This window comes from Taurulus bubalis (genome assembly GCF_910589615.1).
Source record: "Taurulus bubalis genome assembly, chromosome: 9".
NCBI lineage: Eukaryota > Metazoa > Chordata > Actinopteri > Perciformes > Cottidae > Taurulus > Taurulus bubalis.
The window spans coordinates 17,165,855-17,188,004 of NC_136597.1; the positions used below are offsets into that span (position 1 = coordinate 17,165,855).

The window sequence follows — 22,150 nt, forward strand, 5'->3', positions numbered from 1 at the left end:
ACAGAGCAGCTTCGTGTCTCCAATTGTTCCCCCATCCTGTGGCTAAATTTGTGTCTTGCACAGATTTGCATGTTTGGGACCCCAACTGTTGGCCTCTCGCTTTAGCCGACGCAACTGGCTGCTGTTATCGTCTGCTTCAGAAGCTGCCTTCGTGGCCTGCTGTAATCCCCAACCACAAATCCCTGACTCCCCAAACAAAGTGGTGGTGGATGAGGCAACAAATCCGCAGCATCAAACAAGACATGGCGTATTCTGTTTTTCCTGCTCTGTTGCGTGTCCTCGATCGGTGCATCTGAGTTTGTTCCTTTTATGTCTCATCTGCTGTCTCCTCATGATGCAGCAATGCCTGGTGAGTAATAAGTGTTGGACTGAAACACTGAAACTGATGTCTGTTGGAATTTTCATTTACCATCTTCAATGTGTTTGTTCTGCAATCATTTCTGACCATTTTTCCTTTCCTCTTCTGGCAGTTAAAGAATCAGTCCATACAAATCACTGGACACTAATTGAAAGAATGGCTTACAAATAAATGTATACATTTGATATCATGTGCACAATATAACATGTTGAAGACATAGCATTCAAAAAACATTCAAGTTTTAGCTAAAACCGATCAACTTAATAATCATTTGGTTTTCAACCAGGAATTTAGATAAGGATACTGCGCCGGCTACACACAGTGTGTGCCACACACACACACACACACACACACACACACACACACACACACACACACACACACACACACACACACACACACAGGTAAGCACACATTTCTGAAACAATTGTTTGAGAGTTACATAAGTGTGGAGCATAAGCATTGCAATATTGCAATACTGCAGCCAGCCAGGTGCAATGGTGTCATTTAAAAAGAATTATGGAAAACCAAAATACAACATACTGCAAGGCTGTGTGGTGTTTGTTCATTTCAAGTTTGACAGCAAAGATGAATGGCTCACAGAGATTGAGGCCAAATCTGATTGGTAGGTGTAAGAAGTGTGATTGCTCATCAATTAAATAGGAAGTAGAGAGAAAATAATATCTGGTTTCTGCTGCCACTATACTTAAAATGGAGATGACTGTAATTGTATGTGTTTACAGCTTTGAAAATGGACATTTTGAAGCTCCATTTGTGGATAATCCACAGACCTCACATTCAACAGTTTTCATAAAAATCTGTTGACAGCAAGATGGATCATCCACAGAGACACTGACTCTGGAAAGAAGTGTCACTGCGGAATATTTTAAACATCCTCTCCAGTTATGTTAAAATATAAGGAATAAATAAGAGAAAAATACCCTGCTTTGAATCATAAGTTGAGTCTAATAGGGTTTTCCACATAAAAGATTCAATCACTTTGCTCAAAGAAATCTTTAAATTTCATCTGCTCCACCACCCTCTTTGAAAAACCCTTCCAGTCTGACTACTGGACACAAGATGTGTTATATGTGTTCGATGTGTCAGTGTTATCCATCACACTCGTGAAAGCTTCATACTGGACCAAGACTCACAAAGTCATGCTCGTACGTAGGCGTCAGATTAAAGGTGAGCACAGACACTTTCCCCCTTTAGGATATGAATGTGAAAACACACCTGGTGGAACTCCAACTGAAGTAATATTGATACTCATTTATGATTGGAGGAGAACTATAAGTGTCATTTTCCAACGTTTAGATCAAAACAAATTATATTCATCTCATGTGTTTTGGGATGAAGGCAAAATCTCAGTGACAGATGTATCTCCAAACCTCAGGGGTAAATAAAACTAATCGATAGAACTAAACAAATATTATAATAGTTTCTTGATTTGATCGCTCTTCGTTGCTCCCGACAAGTGATGTTGTTAAGTGATGACTCTAACTTGAACTCAAACAAGTCTCAGAAAACATTAGCATGCAAAAAAGGATGCTCGCAGCTAAATGGAAGCATCCATAAACTTTTGCTTTATTAATGGTGCAGTGCAAATGTATTGAGAATGGAGTTATTTGTGGCAAGAATCAATGGGCTCAAAGCTGCATGGAGCCTGGAAGGCAGCACTTGAGACAGCATAATCGTTACTTCCATAACCACTTTAAAAGTCTGGCGTCATATTGAGTATGTAAAGATACATTAACATTTTACATTTACCCATCTTGGGGTTGGTTGGAGGGAAGGGAGTTGTTTGTATAATGAACTGAGTTCAATTAACTGTAATGCTAATTCACTCTTTTGTACTTATATACGTATGTACTTATATATATATATATATATATATATATATATATATATATATATATATATGTACATATATATATATATATATATATATATATATATATATATATATATATATATATGTACATATATATATATATATATATATATATATATATATATATATATATATATATATATATATATATATATATATATATATATATATATATACCTGAGCAAGACACCCAACCCCCAACTGCTCCCCGGGCGCCTCACAGGGCTGCCCACTGCTCCCTATCCAGGGATGGGTCAAATGCAGAGAAGAATTTCCCCAAGGGGATTAATAAAGGATACTTTCTTTCTCTTTTCTTTTCTTTCTATATATATATATAACTAAATTATATAGCTATTATGATTTTCTTATTTTTGAAAAGCTCCAATATGATGTAGCCTGCTTTTTAAAATGTGTAAAATAATGGAATGGCCAAAAAGATGAATAACTGCAACACCTCCCACCGAGCATGGACGACCCCTTGCTTACAGATCAAATGTAGTGGAAATAACACTCTTTTTGAGAGTATAGATCAGTAGTTCTCAACCATGTCATCTTTTGAAGCCTTAATACAAAGCAATATCTACAGTTCTTGCAACTCCTCGACACCCAGAAAGGAAAACCACTGGTGTAGATGTTTTATGGTCCATTGGGGGATTGTAGTCAGGTCTGATATGCTTGAGTGCCCACAACCCAATTTGTCAAAAGCAACTTAGAATTCACACGGTTCCTGTTCATGGGCTCGAGACAGGACACGACCAATCTTTCCTCTCTGTCAGTCTTGGTTTATGGAGAAAAAGATGATTTTGGCAGTAAGATGCTTTTGGTAAACCAGGCACGGCTCGGTGGCCTTGTGTCTGTCAGGACAATGTGTAGAGACTTTAGAGCAGATTGTAAAAATGGCAGCCAGTTTCAAATTGTGCTTGATGACTAATCTGCAGGGTACGGTTGGGCTGACAGCTGAGACATCATTCACTATAAAGGACGCTGATGGGCTCCTGTCCAACAGGTGAAGCCATTCATAGGTGGTTCTGATTCTTCTTTTACACAGAGGTCAAACAGTCTGACTGATACAGTATGTGTCCTATATTAAAGAGAGAATAGATTAGAGAGTCTAGAAAATGATTACGTTCTGTTCAAATCGTTTTAATGTTCAGAGATTCATCCTGATAGAATAGCTTTTTTTATATGCAAAAGCCATTGGGGATCTGTTACATTTGTAAGTGTTTAATCATCAGTGCAGGGCATTGATGGAGAAAGTAAAGGAAGCTTGGACTGTTAAGCATAAGTCTGAGTTCCTCTAAAAGTCAAACCATGTGTACAATATAAAAACAAATCATCAACAGTTTCTTTTAATACTCTCAAAAGCCATAAGATACCAAATGTGTAAAGGCAAGTATTAAAGAAGGGAGGGTATTGCTCCGGGTGAATTCAGACACTGCATGCTCAGTGATTTGGGACTGAAATACAGAACCTGCACAAAAAATTAATTTAAAATTGTTTAACTCAAAATGATGACTAAATGGTGTTTATGGTCCACTGATCGTGAATGTATTCCATCCTATATACATTACATTAAATCTATCACATGAAGTGGCCTTCAGATGTATTCACAGGAGTTTCCTTCACTAAAAGCATTTACACTATTTGCATACTAATTACACACAACAACAACAAGATTTGATGCCCTTCACATTTCATTTCGGGACATTCTTTTTAGCGTTTGATGCTATTCTAGATTTTGGATAATTAAACATTTAAGGGAATATTTAACGGTGGGATGAGAGATCCTGAACGAAATTATCTGATTTCATGAGAAATATACAGTTTTTAGCTTTATTCATATTGCTTTGATTTTCATCATTGTTATTCAGTGTTAAACATCCAAATGGGAATCTCATTTCTTTTGAACCACATGAAAGCATACCGTTTTTGGCTCACGTTATTGACTCTGTCAAGACAATCTTGTAGCTGTTAACACTCCTTTGAGCATATATTATACTCCAATGCAATAAAATATTGTATTCTTTACTCTGCTCTTTATTACATTGTCAAGTTTAGTTAGTTACTTTGCTTTAGTTTGATTCCGATTATTAATACAATATATTATTAACTAATAAATGATGATGTCGGCAAATATTATGGATAAGGATAAGACTTTAATGATCCTTTCATCAAATTGGCAAACTACCCAGCAGTATATATATTAAAAACAAAGAGCCATAAAAACAGTGAAGTTATTTTTACGTCAATGAATCAACAATTATAATTAAATATTATTAATTGCATTATTCTGCAATGCAATTTTTATTTTCGTACTTTAGTAGTATATTTTGATGCTAATACATTTGTAATTTGACTTGTAACAGAGTATTTCTACACTGTACTTTCATCTCCATCGCTGGTGGTAATACCCTCCATCACCAGCAGAGGAGGCGCTATCCCAAGCACAGCCATGCTGTCCGGAAGACGAATGTAAATATTTTTGTGACGTTGCATCTCCCGGATCCTTCACATCCACCCATTAACAAGAGCATCAGCCCCTCCAGCTCATGGCTGCACAGCTGTGTGTCTTATTCTGTTCGTCTCTGTCGAGTAACCCGACTGCGTCCTGTTGATACCAGAGCTCTTTTTCTCCGGGGTTTCCATTCATCCTGCTGCAGCTCGTGTCTCCACACCAGCTTGCTTCTTGTTGTCTCTAACATGCAGAAGAGAAGGAAGCCGGAGCCGATCCAACTCAACCCGATCCCCGATGGAAACACTATCAACGGCACCGGAGCCACAGAGTGAGTGTCAATATTCATCTACTTCTGATGTTCAGACTGGTGAATGTGGGGATATTGATAAGAGCTCTCTGATCGATCGTTTATGTCAGATTCACATTCAATATATATATATATATATATATATATATATATATATATATATATATATATATATATATATATATATATATATGAATATATGCTATAAAGGCTCGTGACAACTGTAACATCCGAATAACTGAATAACTCAATTACAGTGTGTGTAAGATGTTGTCTTCTGTCTAATATGAGGCACAGGTGTGCGTGCGTGCGTGTGTGCGTGCGCGCGTGCGTGTGTGCGTGCGCGCGTGCGTGTGTGCGTGCGCGCCCGCGCGCGCCCACGCGCGCCCACGCGTGCCCACGCACTGAGGTATACACTTTCATTGGTATTGATTTATATATTAAGATAATTGATTCGAAGTTTCCAAATAGGGAAATGTTCAAATATATATTATGTCTAATTAGCAGTGGAGATGAAACTAATGATAATTTTCATCAATAAATCATTTCCAATGTAATTAAATAATAATAATTAAAAAAAACTCTAGCTTAAGTTGGCATCTTGCAACAGCATTCATAGTCAGACTAATTGTCCAAAGCACAAAGCATTTTTGCTTAACAAATGACTCGCACCTAAATAATCACCTATCATAATATTTGCAGATTAATTTTCTGTCACTCAATGCTGACACGTTTGTGGTTGATCAAACTCTTTTGGTTGATCAACTAATCGTTCCATGTATCGGTTTAAATAATGCAACTGCTAAAACATTCCAAAAATGTCTAATGAAGAAATAATTGTTTTACATGCTTTCATGACTAAATCACGTTACAGTGCTTCTCAGCAGTGAAAATACATACATTATCTACCCAAGATCTTCCTCTTCGCCAGTGTTTTGGTACATTTTTGTAAAAAGACAAAAAAACATGTTTAATGAAATCTAAAGTAAAGAGGTAAAAATGAAACACCAAAGTATGGTTTACATTTTGTACTACCGTGTCATTTGCAAGTGCCTGCATCATTTCAAGTGTTGATTGTAAAAAAAAGAAAAGAGAAATGTTATTTACAATGTTCCTTCCACATGTTTTAATACATACATAACCATAGCCATAGAAGACCTTTCGGCATGTCATAGCAGGAAAAGCACAGTTTATTAACTTTATGACTGCATTCCATCGAGGTGAGCTCGGTTCTGCGTGCCGCTGGCATGACATTTGATGGAATTGAGTCATCGCTAGTGAAATTAGTATCACCTGTGTGCCATGAAAAAAGGTTGATGGTGTGCAGCTCTCAGGTCATCTCCTCATGGGGTTATGGATGGGCAGTCCACCTTGTGTGGGCAACAGATTAGTCAGAGATTGACCTTTGCAGGGAGGCATCGTGTAGAATAGTATTTATGTGTGCTGAGGAAGTTTTGCGGAGGCCTGTTCCCACCACCACTAGACATAAACACAGTAATGGAGAAAATAAACTGTTGTGACTCTTTGCTCTGGTTCTCTGTTCACAGAGAAAAGCAGTCCAGCAACAAGTTGCGTGACGTGTCATCCCTCGTGATGGCTGGTTTTCTGATGTGATGTCGAGGTGGAATATTTACATTGCGTAGGCCAAACGAAAACATTAGGAAACGGAGAAAGGGGGGGGGTATTTGTAAAGCTTGGTAATGTCTTCAAATTGCTTTTATATTGACTGACCGACCAAAACACAAAGATATGCAGGTCATTATTGTTAAAGACAAAAAAAAAGCGGCAAATTCTCAGATTGAAGAAGTGAGACCCATCACAGGAGGAGTTGTGCCTTGGCTTTGTTTTTACATGACATGATGTTTGGCTGGAGCTGTAACAGGCGAGGAGCAGCATGTTGTGATGAAGCAATAATCAGGAACTCTGAATCACATATTTGGAAGTTTCTGCTGTTGAGGGAACTCACAGCGTTGCTATATTGTGCACTGTGGCTGTTACACTGACACACTGCTGACAGAAAACCATGCTGCACCACTTTTCCATGGAAAGACCGTTTTATCTGCGTCCCCACGCTCAGCTGTCTGAGGCTCTGAGGGAAAACAAATCTCTTTCCAGGCCAGTGATGGTAGATGACGGGTCTGCAGGCTCACAGTTGTCCCTCACAATCTGGACACATTTTGTTACATAACACTGAATAAAACCAAACTCCTCTACACCCACATTAAAAAGGAAGTTACATTTTATTTAAATAATGATGAAACTGTATGTTGTATGTCAGATGCCACAGGAACCAAATATAGTGTACAAACAATGGTCATCTGAACTTTCTGTATGATGGGGAAGTTGTATGCATAGATACTAACAAAAGTGTAAATGTCAAACAGGACAAATATATTTCCAATCAAAGTGTACTATTTTCAAATGTTCACCTTTTAGGGGCTTCAATGAACCAAAAGATTCAAGGGTTATTTATTTGTGGCGGGCTGCGCTTTGCCAAACATTTACAGACCAGTGAAGGGGAGGACTACATTTAAAGAGCCGGGCTTCTCCGCTCCACATGTGGCATAATAGGATGGGTGTGTATGTTTGGGGCTTGGAGATGGGAGGAAGAGGCCCATGTGGGTTCTTGCAATGTCAAACTAGGGGGTATCTTTGTCTGGGAGCTAGACTTTTAATGGCAACTAAATCAACAAAGTATAGGCTTTAGCTGTCCAATGGTGTGCACAGCCTTTCAGGACTTAGTCTGTTATTCTTTAAGTATTCTGTTAATCCCGAAAAATTGCATTAAAACAGTGTCGCTGAATTATTACTAGGTGACCATGTGGCAAACGATTACACAGCCTTGGTTAAGTTCTACAGGTGCTTTGTATTTCAGCTGATCGCGTCTCTTCTCAGCTTACACGCTTTGTTCTTCTTATTGGTACCTTAAGTTTAATGACCTCATTTGATTCTCAGCGTAGCTCCACCCGAAAGTCCTTTTTCACAGCAGACATTTAGATTTGTCATAAGCACAGGTGTTACGTTCATTATTATAGATGCACTGTTCTGTTCTGTAAGTGTCCCAGGAAGCCGTGACAATGATTCAGGCTGCGTGCACAATACCAGTGAAACAGCTAAATGGAAATCAAGCCACATTAATTTAAACATTTGCACTTGTGATGTTTCTACTGAGACGTGTTCTGTAAAAAATGTACTGGAAAAGGATGTTAGATCCCAGATGGCATCCAGTCTCATAATACAATACCAATACTGTTGCTTAAACTATAGAAAACGCAGCCGTTGTTTAGACTAGAATAAGGGAACAAAATGATCAGAACGGATACATAAATTAGCACATTATTTGGATTTTGGACAAGCACGCGGGAGGATCTGCTGCTAATATAGCAGCACAAGGTGTTGCATGTTGGGTGCAGAAGAGCCTAATGCAATCGATGAGCCTCTCATTGAAACCAGACCATTCCACTCGGATGGAAAGGAATTGCCATTACAGCCTGCAAAATGCTCTCTCAGCGTGAAATGGCTGGCAGCCATGGGAGTAGTGTACTGAGTGGCCCACATAATGCCAGCCAAGCATGTAATATTATCAGAGGAGATCTGAGAACAAATAAAATACAACCTGTTCTGGATAGACCTCTGCAGGCAATTTGCCATTTGCTAAAATCCTAGATTTGATCCTACTATCACCAAACTTACAGAATATGCCTGCATCTTTTATAGCTTTATTATTCAGAAAGGTGTTGCGGTTCATTCTTTTGCATCGGCTTGTTGTGTTTAGAGAACTGAATGTGCAAAAATAAAATGAATGATTAACCCATACTGCTATAGCCAACCATAGTTTGAGATGCTGATCCTTCATTGGTTGGATACCACTTACTATATCTTGTTTTACCACAAAGGAATTGCTTTTGTAAAAGTAAACATTCCAAATTTGTCCCAGTTTATTTCCTGTTGCAGTGATATTAAATGAATGACATAATCTATCAGGAAGTACAAATGTGACCCGCGCTGTTGCCTATCATTCTGGAGAAATGCACGCTTGGTTGCAAAAGCATTAATTTCCCTTCACTTTAAACACTATTAATTTTTCTTGCAGAATTCAATCTTTTGAAAATGCAATCATGCCTTCCTTGTGAAACATTAAACTATGCTTTTTATATGCATTTCCCCTGAGTTTAACTAATGAAAGTCCGTGTTGGAAAAGCTACAATCAAAGTCCTCTGTATTAAAAAAGCAAGGATGTTATGATGACCTATTTCCCTTGAACCTCTTTCAGTCCACTGTGAACCATGTCATAGGTTTGGTGGGAAAGCAGCAGATTCACAGCCGTCTTAAAGGGAGGCCTCACAGTTGCCGCCTCTTAAATGGATCTGGTTTGATTTATTTCAGTCGAATAACTAATGTCATCGAAGCCACACTGCAAAACAAAGATGCCATCTTCTTTCCGGCGCTTTGTAACTAGCTGTGGAAATATTGTGTCTTTTGCATTTAAGCTTCACTAGGTGTCCTTGCACATTGTGTGGATGGAGCACAAAGGGCCAGCATCGTGCTCACTTCGTCCAGGGAGGTGGGGGCAGAGTATAGCTGGTGTGTGTGTGTGTGTGTGTGTGTGTGTGTGTGTGTGTGTGTGTGTGTGTGTGTGTGTGTGTGTGTGTGTGTGTGTGTGTGTGTGTGTGTGTGTGTGTGTGGTCCCTCACACATACTATTGTGGCAGGCTGCTCCTCTTCTCAGTATCTCCAGCCTCCTCCACCTTCAGCTTTTGTCGACAAAGCGCCCACGCTTCCCACAACCAACTCAACCTCAGCACTTGGTCTCCATGGATATGCAGGCCTACCGTCAAAAATAAAACCACTTAAACCCTCTCTTTGCTGTGTAGTGGAGCAGCAGAGAGAAGGGCGTACTTCCCCACTATAACTGCTCTCTACAAAGTCGTGATTACGTTCATAGATATAAAAAAAAAAGCAGAATTACCACTGAGCATAAAGAAAACCATCTTATTATCATCAGATAAGCATGCAAACATGAAAGATTAGCACTTCAACTAAAGATTCAGCTTTTGTTAAAAGCTAAAGATGAGACATTTTACAGTAGCTTGTACATCATTGTTGCAGGTTTGAATATCATATAACATGTTGTATGTTGTATAGTTATGCTGTGCTTATGCTGGCAATAAACACCTTTTCTTTGCACTTGCGTAAACCCGGTGCAGGACCTCGAGGAAGCCGCCTTAAGTTACCCGGCACACAAGCGGTTGAGCAAGTTTCCTGCTGAGACGCGCTAAGCATGTTCAGAGGAGTACATAGCGCTCCACAGATGTGTCGTCAAAAAACAAGGAGGTAAACCATAACCTCTGGTGTACCTTTCCCTCCCTTACATGCTCGGGTGCTACCCAGACCCTTAGAAGGAAGGGCGTATAACTGAGCCCCAAAAGCCAATCTCTGCTGCACGTTTTTCGTTCTGCAGACTTGTTCCTTCTTGTGCAGGAATAAATACTCTGAAGTAAAGGTTGTTTGGGGGTTCTCTTTATTTCAAACATCTCATCCGAAGGTTGTGAATGGGAGTTACAAATAAATTCCACCACAGACTGTCCTTGCATGTTTTGTTTACTCAAAAATAATTATAATAATACATTATATTTGTATGGCGCTTTACACGGTACTCAAGGCCTTTTACATGGTATAACAAATACAAATGTGTGCCTTGTAGACATGAACACACATCTACACTTTTTTTTTTACCAATACAACTCACTGGTCTTTACATCACCTCCCGTTAAAGATAATAAAGAAGGCTTTGGCTGGCTTTGCGTGGCAGCACTGCAGTGTTTTGAGACCGTGGCGTAGGAGTGAAGAAGAGGTCAAAGAGAAGCATCTCAGAAGAGTTTGCTCCACAATTGATTTCTCAAGGAAATGCATTGCCATGACAACAGCGCCAGGAGAGAGCCGCCATGCAGCGCTCGGAGGATCTCTGAGCTTCATCTGGGAAGAAACACTGAAACACACCCTGTGACCCTTTGTGTCTTTCTGCTGGTTAATTGTAATTGTTCATTGGAATTACTCATCTTTCTCTCCATCTTATTTCTAAGAACAAATTTGGAGGCGCTGCAGAAGAAACTAGAAGAGCTCGAGTTGGATGAGCAGCAGCGGAAACGCCTGGAGGCCTTTCTGACACAGAAGCAGAAGGTGGGAGAGCTGAAGGACGATGACTTTGAGAAGATCTGTGAGCTGGGTGCCGGCAACGGAGGAGTCGTCTTCAAGGTCTCCCACCGTCCCTCTGGTCTGATCATGGCGAGGAAGGTGAGCTGTGGCCCTGAAGGCTTGGCGTAGGTCGGCCTTAAGCTTTCAGAAAGCCATTGGAATTACATACATTATATATAATAAACATAGTTCTCTTCTTCAGTATGTCAAACAAGAAATACTTTTTTACAGGAATCATCAATGTTTGGAGTGTGGAGTCAACTTTGTCTCTCATTTTCCAGTATTTAATGAACAGGAAATGTGGATTAATGCGACGAGTCTGTTACAGCGTCCACTCTATAATATCACACAAGATAAAAAAAACAAATGAAACATGCAGCCAGATCAAAAAATAAATAATGTCGTGATCCTTTTTTTATTATAACATATGTAGGATATGATGTTCTGTAAAGATCTCCTATTATTTATGTTCCATGTGATATGAGAACATGAATACAACCTGATGTCTGCTGCGTTCCAGCTAATCCATCTGGAGATCAAACCTGCCATTAGGAACCAGATCATTAGGGAGCTGCAGGTGCTGCACGAGTGTAACTCCCCCTACATCGTGGGCTTCTACGGAGCTTTCTACAGCGACGGAGAAATCAGCATCTGCATGGAGCATATGGTACTCATCTTTAATAAGTTCTGGCTCCCACTGTGTTTATACAGCATTCACTTTGAGTGCTGCTTTGTAGACGGGGCTGTTTTTCCTTCCATGTCATTAATATTGAAAGAAACTCATTTTTGTTTAAATGATATTTTTGAATTTCAAAGAGTCCTTTCAGTAGTTGCTCTTCGTATTTCCCTTCCCTGCCGGCTGTAGGACGGAGGCTCCCTGGACCAGTCCCTGAAGAAGGCCGGCAAGATCCCAGAGCAGATCCTTGGCAAAGTCAGCATCGCTGTGGGTAGCTCCAACACCTCGACTGCCAGTTTCGTGCTCTGGTCGTCACACGACAGCTATATTGGTTTTGTTTTGGGATATAAAACTCTGTTCATCACTGCGCTAATACATTGTGTCCTTTATACAATCTGAAATTATACTTCACTGATAAGCAATATTTGTCATTCCAGGTCATTAAAGGGCTTGCCTACCTGAGGGAGAAACACAAGATCATGCACAGAGGTCATTATGTCATTTAATAAAAGATGTTATAATACGGGTTTATTAATGAAGACGGTGAGCTTTATTGAAGTCCATATTCAAGATGCATAGACTAGATCTTTGTGTTGTACATATGAATGATGCAATTAAATGTTATGCACTCGGCCTTTGCAACAGTCTGTTCTTTTGTGCTGTTCCGTGTTGAATATTTGCCCACTATGTCCTCCTAAATATACTGCATGTCCCTCTGTCAGATGTCAAGCCTTCTAACATCCTTGTGAATTCCCGCGGTGAAATCAAGCTGTGCGACTTTGGAGTGAGCGGACAGCTCATCGACTCCATGGCCAACTCCTTTGTGGGAACCCGCTCCTACATGTCGGTGAGTTAAAATGGACGCACTTTCCTTCAGCCATCATTCATACATTAGCATTTACGAAGTGTCAGATTTAATGTGGTTGGCTACTAGTCCAAAACCTGATTCCAATTTCTATGACGACTAGCTATACACTAGTCACGTGGGCCGAATACCTTTTCAGCATTGACTGTTTATAGTTGGGCTTACACTGCACTGGAACATGAAACAAATATCAAAAACCACTCAGTTTGTGAGGCTTTTTTCTTTTCTTTCTGCGTTTGCCTGTTGTCTTTTGCGATGCTTTCTAATGATACAATCCCCACATGGTTGCAGTAGTGATATAATTACATGTGTGTTGTGCAGCCAGAGCGTTTACAGGGAACCCATTACTCTGTTCAGTCGGACGTCTGGAGTATGGGACTGTCCCTGGTTGAAATGGCAATTGGACGCTTCCCCATCCCACCGCCTGACGCCAAGGAACTGGAACAGATTTTTGGCTTCCCAGTAGAAGGGGAGGCAGCTTGCAGCGAGTCCTCCCCAAAGCCGCAGCCCCCCGGGCGACCAGGCAGCTGTAAGTCTGACATGACACTGGTTTGTCTTGTGATTCTGCAGAATGGCCTTTTCAAAAGATTTCAAAGGGTCTGTTGAAATAGTTGACGAATAAAACAAGGACAGCATGAAGTGACATCCATTGGTGACATTGAGTGATGAGGACGCGGTGAATTATTAAAGCAGCTGAAATTAGTTTTTATTCCCACCAGCATACGGACCTGACAGACCACCGATGGCTATATTTGAGCTGCTTGATTACATAGTGAATGAGGTGAGTGCCTATTATATATCCACATCCTGACATGAGCATACCAGTTTAATGGTGTACATTGTGAAACCGTGCCATTCTGTGCCGACAGCCTCCACCCAAGCTGCCTGGAATATTCGGCTCTGAATTTCAAGACTTTGTGAACAAATGGTATGTAGGAGAAATACATTCGAACACCATTGGATTATCCATGTTTGCCTGGCAGACTTTCTGCCACCTAGTGGTTTTAAAATGCATTACACCGTCTCCATTGCAGTTTGATCAAGAATCCTTCAGAGAGGGCGGACCTGAAACAGTTGATGGTGAGTGTTCAAACTTAGCAGTATGCCCATTCCCTACATGTTAAAAAAAAACAACCTTTGTAGCCACCTTAAGCACCTTTTTTCCTTCAGGTACATTCTTTCATCAAGCTGTCTGAAGCAGAGCAGGTGGACTTTGCAGGCTGGTTGTGCAGTACCATTGGACTCAATCAGCCGGTGACACCCACCCACAGTACAGCAATGTGAGGGCCATTGTATTTACAACAAATCCCACATCCCAAGATCCTCTGATGAATGGGTTGTTATGGGTCAAATATATCCGTTTATACTGATCACTAAATTAGTTTAAAAGTTGTGCAATCAATAGTTGTATATTCAGTGTACAAACCTACATGCCAAGTGAAATTATGTATTGAACAAGTCTTTGGCCTACATTGCAGGCCTGCCTGAAAAGCCATCTTTTTCTAATGCTCAAATACTTTTATCATGACAAATGCTGCTCAACCTACCTGTGTGCTTGATATTCCTCTTTGCCTTGTGTCCTTTAGCGCCAACAGATTTAAGGCTTTGTTAGCTTATGTGAAATAAATTGTCTTGTGAATCATATATTTGAAAAGAATGATTTATTAAAATCACTGAACTCTTGTCGACAAGTATAGAGATTTATGCCTTGGGTTTGGCAGGTGCTGACTTCTCCGGTTTTGCTTCCAGCTTGAATTTATTTCCTGTAGGGTCATGCTTTAGGAGGATGGCATGACGCTTTTCCGTCTTGGTATAAGGGTTGTAATCTGCGGCTGATCTTCTTGCTGTAATGATAAAATAACCTAGTCTTAAAAATATGAATTTCTGCTTAACTACAAACGCGTCATACATTTAACTGTAGCTCAGGACTTCAATAACATCAGGATTCAGGAACACAGACCAAGTGGAACATCATCATAGCAAAAATAAATGCTCAACAAGTTTTCAAAGACCGCAGTGCTTACATTGGTGTACGAAGAGCCTTCTGGATCTCCAATCTTCAGAATCCTGCTTCAGTATTCTGCAGCTGATCTTGCTGTGATGATGAAATAACCCAGTCTTAAAATTATGACCTTCTGCTTAACTACAAATGCATCATACATTTAACTGTAGCTCAGGACTTCAATAACATCAGGATTCAGAAACACGAACCAAGTGGAAAATCATCATAACAAAAATAAATGTTCAACAAATGAAATGACGGCAGCGCTTACGTTGGTGTACGAAGAGCCTTCTGGACCTCATCACTCTTCAGAATCCTGCTTCAGTATTCTGCGGCTGATCTTCTTGCTGTGATGATAAAATAACCCAGTCTTAAGATTATGAATTTCTGCTTTAATATAAATTTGTCAAAAGCTTTAAGTGTTGCTCAGGACTTCAATGACATCAGGATTCAGGAACACAGACCAAGTGGAACATCATCATAGCAAAAATAAATGTTCAACAAGTTTTCAAAGACCGCAGCGCTTACATTGGTGTACGAAGAACCTTCTGGATCTCCAATCTTCAGAATCCTGCTTCAGTACTCTGCGGCTGATCTTCTTGCTGTGATGATCAAAATAACCCAGTCTTAAAATTATGATCTTCTGCTTAACTACAAATTTGTCATACACTTAATGGGTTGCTCAGGACTTCAATAACATCAGGATTCAGGAACACAGACCAAGTGGAACATCATCATAGCAAAAATAAATGTTCAACCAGTGTTGAAAGACCGCAGTACTTACGTTGCTGCACGAAGAGCCTTCTGGATCTCCTCACTCTTCAGAATCCTGCTTCAGTATTCTGCGGCTGATCTTCTTGCTGTGATGATAAAATAACCCAGTCTTAAGATTATGAATTTCTGCTTAATATAAATTTGTCAAAAGCTTTAAGTGTTGCTCAGGACTTCAATAACATCAGGATTCAGGAACACAGACCAAGTGGAACATCATCATAGCAAAAATAAATGTTCAACCAGTGTTGAAAGACCGCAGTGCTTACGTTGCTGCACGAAGAGCCTTCTGGATCTCCTCACTCTTCAGAATCCAGGTCTGTGTTGGTCATCTTGTGCATGGGCAGGCTGAAATAAACACAGCATTACGGATTTAATTCATCATGTTGAAAATGATGGAAATAATCAATTGACAAGTCTTTTGATATCACAGTCTGAGATGTTATCAGTTAATATCCCTGAAAGAAACAAGTTCAGTCAAAGATCTTTCTACTAAATGCAGATATATACATGTGAATCAGATAACGGATGCTAAGCATCTCTTCCAGTCGTGCTTTACTCAGCCATATTATTTAGCGCTTTCATCTTTACTCAAGTAAAATTTGCGCACAGGATTCCTCCCAAATTGACTGGACTATGTGAAAAAAAGGCATTTAAAATCGTTTATTCCTAACATCAGGATTCAGGAACACAGACCAAGTGGAACATCATCATAGCAAAAATAAATGCGCTCACACACACACACACACACACACACACACACACACACACACACACACAGAGATCGCTGCAGACACGAACACGAGCTTTTGAACGCGTGTTCTTTTTTTTAAATATATATTTTTATAGTTCCTCCTTTTGTAGTACCTCGCCCGGACAAGGGAAACCGGGGCACCCTCCCGGAGCCAGACCCAGGAGGGGAGCTCGTCGGCGAGCGTCTGGTGGCCGGGCTTTCGCCCATGGGGCCCGGTCGGGCTCAGCCCGAAGAAACAACATGGAGTAGCAGTCACCCCGTGGACCCACCACCCGCGGGGAGAATTATCGGGGTCGGGTGCTATGCAGACCGGGCGGCGGGCCAGGCAGGAGACCTGGGCGAGCCAATCGCCGGCAGCATAGACTAGCTCTAGGGACGTGGAACGTCACCTCGCTAGCGGGGAAAAAGCCGGAGCTGGTGGAGCGGTACCAGCTAGATATAGTTGGGCTCACCTCCACGCACAGCATGGGCTCTGGAACCAAGCTCCTGGGGAAGGGTTGGACTTTGTCCTTTTCTGGAGTTGCCCAGGGTGAGAGGCGCCGGGCGGGAGTGGGGATACTCACGAGCCCCCGGCTGAGCGCCGCTACGTCGGAGTTTTCCCCGGAGAACGAGAGGGTCGCCTCCCTGCGCCTACGGGTTGCAGGGAGTAAAGCTCTGACTGTTGTTTGTGCTTATGCACCGAACAGCAGTTCGGCGTATCCGGCCTTCTTGGAGTCGGTGGGAGGGGTCCTGGAAAGGGCGCCGCCTGCCGACTCCATAGTTCTCCTGGGAGACTTCAACGCTCACGTGGGCAATGACAGAGAAACCTGGCGGGGCGTGATTGGGAGGAACGGCTTGCCCGATCTGAACCCGAATGGTGTTTTGTTGTTGGACTTCTGTGCTAGCCACAGTTTGTCCATAACGAACACCATGTTCGAGCATAAGGTGGCTCATAAGTGTACCTGGTACCAGAACACCTTAGGCCGGAGATCAATGATAGACTTTGTAGTCGTATCATCTGATCTGCGGCCGTATGTCTTGGACACTCGGGTGAAGAAAGGAGCAGAGCTGTCAACTGATCACCACCTGGTGGTGAGTTGGATCAGATGGCGGGGGAGTCGGCTAGAAAGACCTGGAAAGCCCAAACGTGTAGTGAGGGTGAACTGGGAACGTCTGGCGGAGGATCCTGTCCGGGAGGTCTTCAACTCCCACCTCCGGAAGAACTTCTCACAAATCCCGAGGGAGGCTGGGGACATGGAACCCGAGTGGACCATGTTCAAGGCCTCTATTGTGGACGCGGCTGCTCGGAGCTGTGGCCGGAAGGTCATCGGTGCCTGTCGTGGCGGCAACCCGAGAACCCGGTGGTGGACACCGGGGGTGAGGGAAGCCGTCAAAATGAAGGAGGCCTTTCGGGCCTGGCTGGCCCAGGGGTCTCCTGAAGCAGCTGACGGGTACCGGCAGGCCAGAAGGGCTGCAGCTGCGATGGTCGCGGATGCTAAAACTCGGGCATGGGAGGAGTTCGGGGAGGCCATGGAGAAGGACTTTCGGTTGGCCTCAAGGAAGTTCTGGCAAACCATCCGACGGCTCAGGAAGGGAAAGCAGGGCCTACCCCAGGCTGTTCTCAGCAGGGGGGGGGGAAACTGCTGACCCAGACTGGGGACATCGTCGGGCGGTGGAAAGAGCACTTTGAGGAACTCCTAAACCCGGCCAACATGTCCCCCGGAGAGGGGGCAGCGCCGGAAGTCTTTGGGGTGGTTTCTCCCATATCCCTGGCAGAGGTCGCTAAGGTAGTCAAAAAGCTCCTTGGTGGTAAGGCGCCAGGGGTGGATGAGATCCGCCCTGAGATGCTGAAAGCGCTGGACATTGTTGGGCTGTCTTGGTTGACACGCCTTTTCAGTGTCGCATGGGGGTCGGGAACAGTGCCCATGGACTGGCAGACCGGGGTGGTGGTTCCCATCTTCAAGAAGGGGGACCGGAGAGTGTGCTCAAACTATCGTGGCATCACACTGCTCAGCCTCCCGGGAAAAGCTTATGCCAGGGTGCTGGAAAGGAGGCTCCGACCGCTTGTCGAACCTCAGATTCAAGACGAGCAGTGCGGATTCCGTCCCGGTCGTGGAACAGTGGACCAGCTCTTTACCCTTGCAAGACTACTGGAGGGGTCCTGGGAGTTTGCCCAACCAGTCTACATGTGCTTTGTGGACTTGGAGAAGGCTTTCGACCGGGTACCTCGGTGGGTGTTGGCCTCCGCCAGGGCTGCCCTTTATCACCGGTCCTGTTCGTGACCTTCATGGACAGGATATCTAGGCGCAGCCAGGGGGCGGAGAGGATCCGGTTCGGGAGTCTCGGGATCGCCTCTCTGCTGTTCGCGGATGATGTGGTTCTGTTTGCCTCCTCGGACTGTGACCTCCAGCATTCACTGGGGCGTTTTGCAGCCGAGTGTGAAGCGGCAGGGATGAGAGTTAGCGCCTCCAAATCTGAGGCCATGGTGCTCTGCCGGAAACCGGTGGATTGCTCCCTCCAGGTGGGGACAAACTGCCTACCCCAAGCGAAGGAGTTCAAGTATCTCGGGGTCTTGTTCACGAGTGAGGGTAAGGTGGAGCGGGAGATCGACAGACGGATCGGTGCGGCTGCAGCAATAAAACAGGCGCTGTACCGGTCCGTCCTGGTGAAGAGGGAGCTGAGCCGGAAGGCGAAGCTCTCCATTTACTGGTCGGTCTCTGTTCCAACCCTCACCTATGGTCACGAACTATGGGTCGTGACCGAAAGAACGAGATCTCGAATACAAGCGGCCGAAATGAGCTTCCTCCGCAGGGTGGCCGGGCTCACCCTTAGAGATAGGGTAAGGAGCTCGGACATCAGGAGGGAGCTTGGAGTCGAGTCGCTACTCCTTCGTGTCGAAAGGAGTCAGCTGAGGTGGTTCGGGCATCTAGTCAGGATGCCTCCTGGACGCCTCCCATTAGAGGTTTTCCAGGCACGTCCAACTGGTAGGAGACCCCGGGGAAGACCGAGGACACGCTGGAGGGATTATATCTCCCGGCTGGCCTTGGAACGCCTCGGGATCCCCCAGAATGAGCTGGAAAGTGTTGCGGGTGAGAGGGAAGCCTGGGTCGGCCTGCTGAACCTGCTGCCACCGCGACCCGACCCCGGATAAGCGGCTGATAATGGATGGATGGATAGTTTGAAGTTAAAATATTTGAAGCTGTAGTTTGAAGCGTGTTTTGTATGTATTTATATCTATAGTATACTTTAAACAGTTAATAATATTGTTCAATTTGAAGAAAAAAAATTGCCTTGGCAATAAAAAAGTATCGGTTCAGGCCCCTGTATTGTTTTAAAAGTATCGGTTTAGCACCGGTATCGGAAAAAACTCAAACGATACCCATCCCTAGTCATGTTTGAGGATGATGGCATGACGTTTTTCCTTCTTAGCGTAAGGTTCAGTTTGAGCATTACCCTCAAGTTCAGAGGATTCCGCTTCAGTACTCTGCGGCTGATCTTCTTGCTGTGATGATGAAATAACCCAGTCTTAAAATTATGACCTTCTGCTTAACTACAAATGCATCATACATTTAACGGTAGCTCAGGACTTCAATAACATCAGGATTCAGAAACACGAACCAAGTGGAAAATCATCATAACAAAAATAAATCTTCAAGAAATTAAATGACGGCAGCGCTTACGTTGGTGTACGAAGAGCCTTCTGGACCTCCTCACTCTTCAGAATCCTGCTTCAGTATTCTGCGGCTGATCTTCTTGCTGTGATGATAAAATAACCCAGTCTTAAGATTATGAATTTCTGCTTAATATAAATTTGTCAAAAGCTTTAAGTGTTGCTCAGGACTTCAATAACATCAGGATTCAGGAACACAGACCAAGTGGAACATCATCATAGCAAAAATAAATGTTCAACAAGTTTTCAAAGACCGCAGCGCTTACATTGGTGTACGAAGAGCCTTCTGGATCTCATCACTCTTCAGAATCCTGCGGCTGATCTTCTTGCTGTTATGATAAAATAACCCAGTCTTAAAATTATGATCTTCTGCTTAACTACAAATTTGTCATACACTTAATGGGTTGCTCAGGACTTCAATAACATCAGGATTCAGGAACACAGACCAAGTGGAAAATCATCATAGCAAAAATAAATGTTCAACAAATGAAATGACGGCAGCACTTACGTTGGTGTACGAAGAGCCTTCTGGATCTCATCACTCTTCAGAATCCTGCGGCTGATCTTCTTGCTGTCATGATAAAATAAACCAGTCTTAAAATTATGATCTTCTGCTTAACTACAAATTTGTCATACACTTAATGGGTTGCTCAGGACTTCAATAACATCAGGATTCAGGAACACAGACCAAGTGGAAAATCATCATAGCAAAAATAAATGTTCAACAAATGAAATGACGGCAGCGCTTACGTTGCTGTACGAAGAGCCTTCTGGATCTCATCACTCTTCAGTATTCTGCGGCTGATCTTCTTGCTGTGATGATAAAATAACCCAGTCTTAAGATTATGAATTTCTGCTTAATATAAATTTGTCAAAAGCTTTAAGTGTTGCTCAGGACTTCAATAACATCAGGATTCAGGAACACAGACCAAGTGGAACATCATCATAGCAAAAATAAATGTTCAACAAGTTTTCAAAGACCGCAGTGCTTACGTTGGTGTACGAAGAGCCTTCTGGATCTCATCACTCTTCAGAATCCTGCGGCTGATCTTCTTGCTGTTATGATAAAATAAACCAGTCTTAAAATTATGATCTTCTGCTTAACTACAAATTTGTCATACACTTAATGGGTTGCTCAGGACTTCAATAACATCAGGATTCAGGAACACAGACCAAGTGGAAAATCATCATAGCAAAAATAAATGTTCAACAAATGAAATGACGGCAGCGCTTACGTTGGTGTACGAAGAGCCTTCTGGATCTCATCACTCTTCAGAATCCTGCTCAGGTCTGTGTTGGTCATCTTGTGCATGGGCAGGCTGCAATAAACAAGGCATTACGAATTGAATTAGCATTACGACGTGACCACCAGGGGCAAGCCTCAGGAGGTTGTTTGTTTTGCAGTCAGGATTTCATGACAGGACAGTGAATAAACTTGCAGGTTAAAACATCAAGTTACTTTTCAAAAGTTAGTTTAAAACTGAGATCCACTGATTAAGATTTTGAGGTTAAAGGATAGTTTTACTGCCCATCAATGTCATTTAAGATGTTCATACCTAGTGCATATGAAAACCTATTATTGGTATAAAGGACTATTAATATAATGTTCTGATATAATTTACACAACAGTGATTACTTTTACATTTGAACAAATAAGTCACCTGAGAAATTGCAGAAGACTTTGGAGACGTTGGTTGTAGTTTGTCCTGCCGGAAACTCCCCATCTTACCTTTACCAGCACTAAAGTTTTTTTCCCACCATGCACCTTTCTTCTTTAGGTTCACGCGGTTATCGAACTGAGAAGAGCTGGTCGACTTTGCAGTATCAATGGAATCGGTCAACCGGTGACACCCACTTTACAGCTATGCGAGGCCCATTGTGTTTACAACAAATCCCACAGCCGAAGGTCCTCGGATGAATGGGTTGTTATGGGTAAAATATATTTGAATACTGATCACTAAATGAGTTTAAAAGTTATGTAATCAAAAGTTATACATTAAGTATACAAACCTACATGCCAAGTGAAAGGTTGTATGTATGGAACAAGTAGTTTGTCTACATTGCAGGCCTGTCTGAAAAGCCATCTTTTTCTAATGATCAAATAATTGAGTCAAGACAATGCTGCTCAACCTGTGTGCTTGATATTCCTCTTTGCCTTGTGCTTTAGCGCCAACCGATTTAAGTCTTTGTTAGCTTCTGTGAAATAAATGCTCATGCGAGTCAAA

The 22,150-nt window shown here is 42.4% G+C and overlaps 2 protein-coding genes across 2 annotated transcripts; one reads left to right on the forward strand and one right to left on the reverse strand.

Moving 5' to 3' along the window:
- The first annotated feature begins 4,928 nt into the window (after window positions 1-4,928).
- Window positions 4,929-14,060, forward strand: map2k1 (mitogen-activated protein kinase kinase 1). The gene is made up of 11 exons (XM_079223942.1): window positions 4,929-5,035; window positions 11,097-11,307; window positions 11,729-11,875; window positions 12,074-12,151; window positions 12,322-12,373; window positions 12,607-12,731; window positions 13,071-13,278; window positions 13,469-13,530; window positions 13,619-13,677; window positions 13,784-13,829; window positions 13,920-14,060. Exons 1-11 carry the CDS (start codon window positions 4,953-4,955, stop codon window positions 14,031-14,033), a joined length of 1,185 nt encoding a protein of 394 aa, XP_079080068.1. The 5' UTR covers window positions 4,929-4,952; the 3' UTR covers window positions 14,034-14,060.
- Window positions 14,061-14,465: 405 nt separating this feature from the next.
- LOC306741628 (uncharacterized protein) lies at window positions 14,466-21,630 on the reverse strand. Its single transcript, XM_079223941.1, has 13 exons — window positions 21,587-21,630; window positions 21,161-21,244; window positions 20,919-20,981; window positions 20,676-20,738; window positions 20,434-20,496; window positions 20,192-20,254; window positions 19,936-20,011; window positions 15,792-15,870; window positions 15,536-15,611; window positions 15,280-15,353; window positions 15,023-15,098; window positions 14,774-14,844; window positions 14,466-14,593 (listed from the first exon to the last, which is right to left on the reverse strand). Exons 2-7 carry the CDS (start codon window positions 21,235-21,237, stop codon window positions 19,966-19,968), a joined length of 375 nt encoding a protein of 124 aa, XP_079080067.1. The 5' UTR covers window positions 21,238-21,244; window positions 21,587-21,630; the 3' UTR covers window positions 14,466-14,593; window positions 14,774-14,844; window positions 15,023-15,098; window positions 15,280-15,353; window positions 15,536-15,611; window positions 15,792-15,870; window positions 19,936-19,965.
- Window positions 21,631-22,150: the final 520 nt, after the last annotated feature.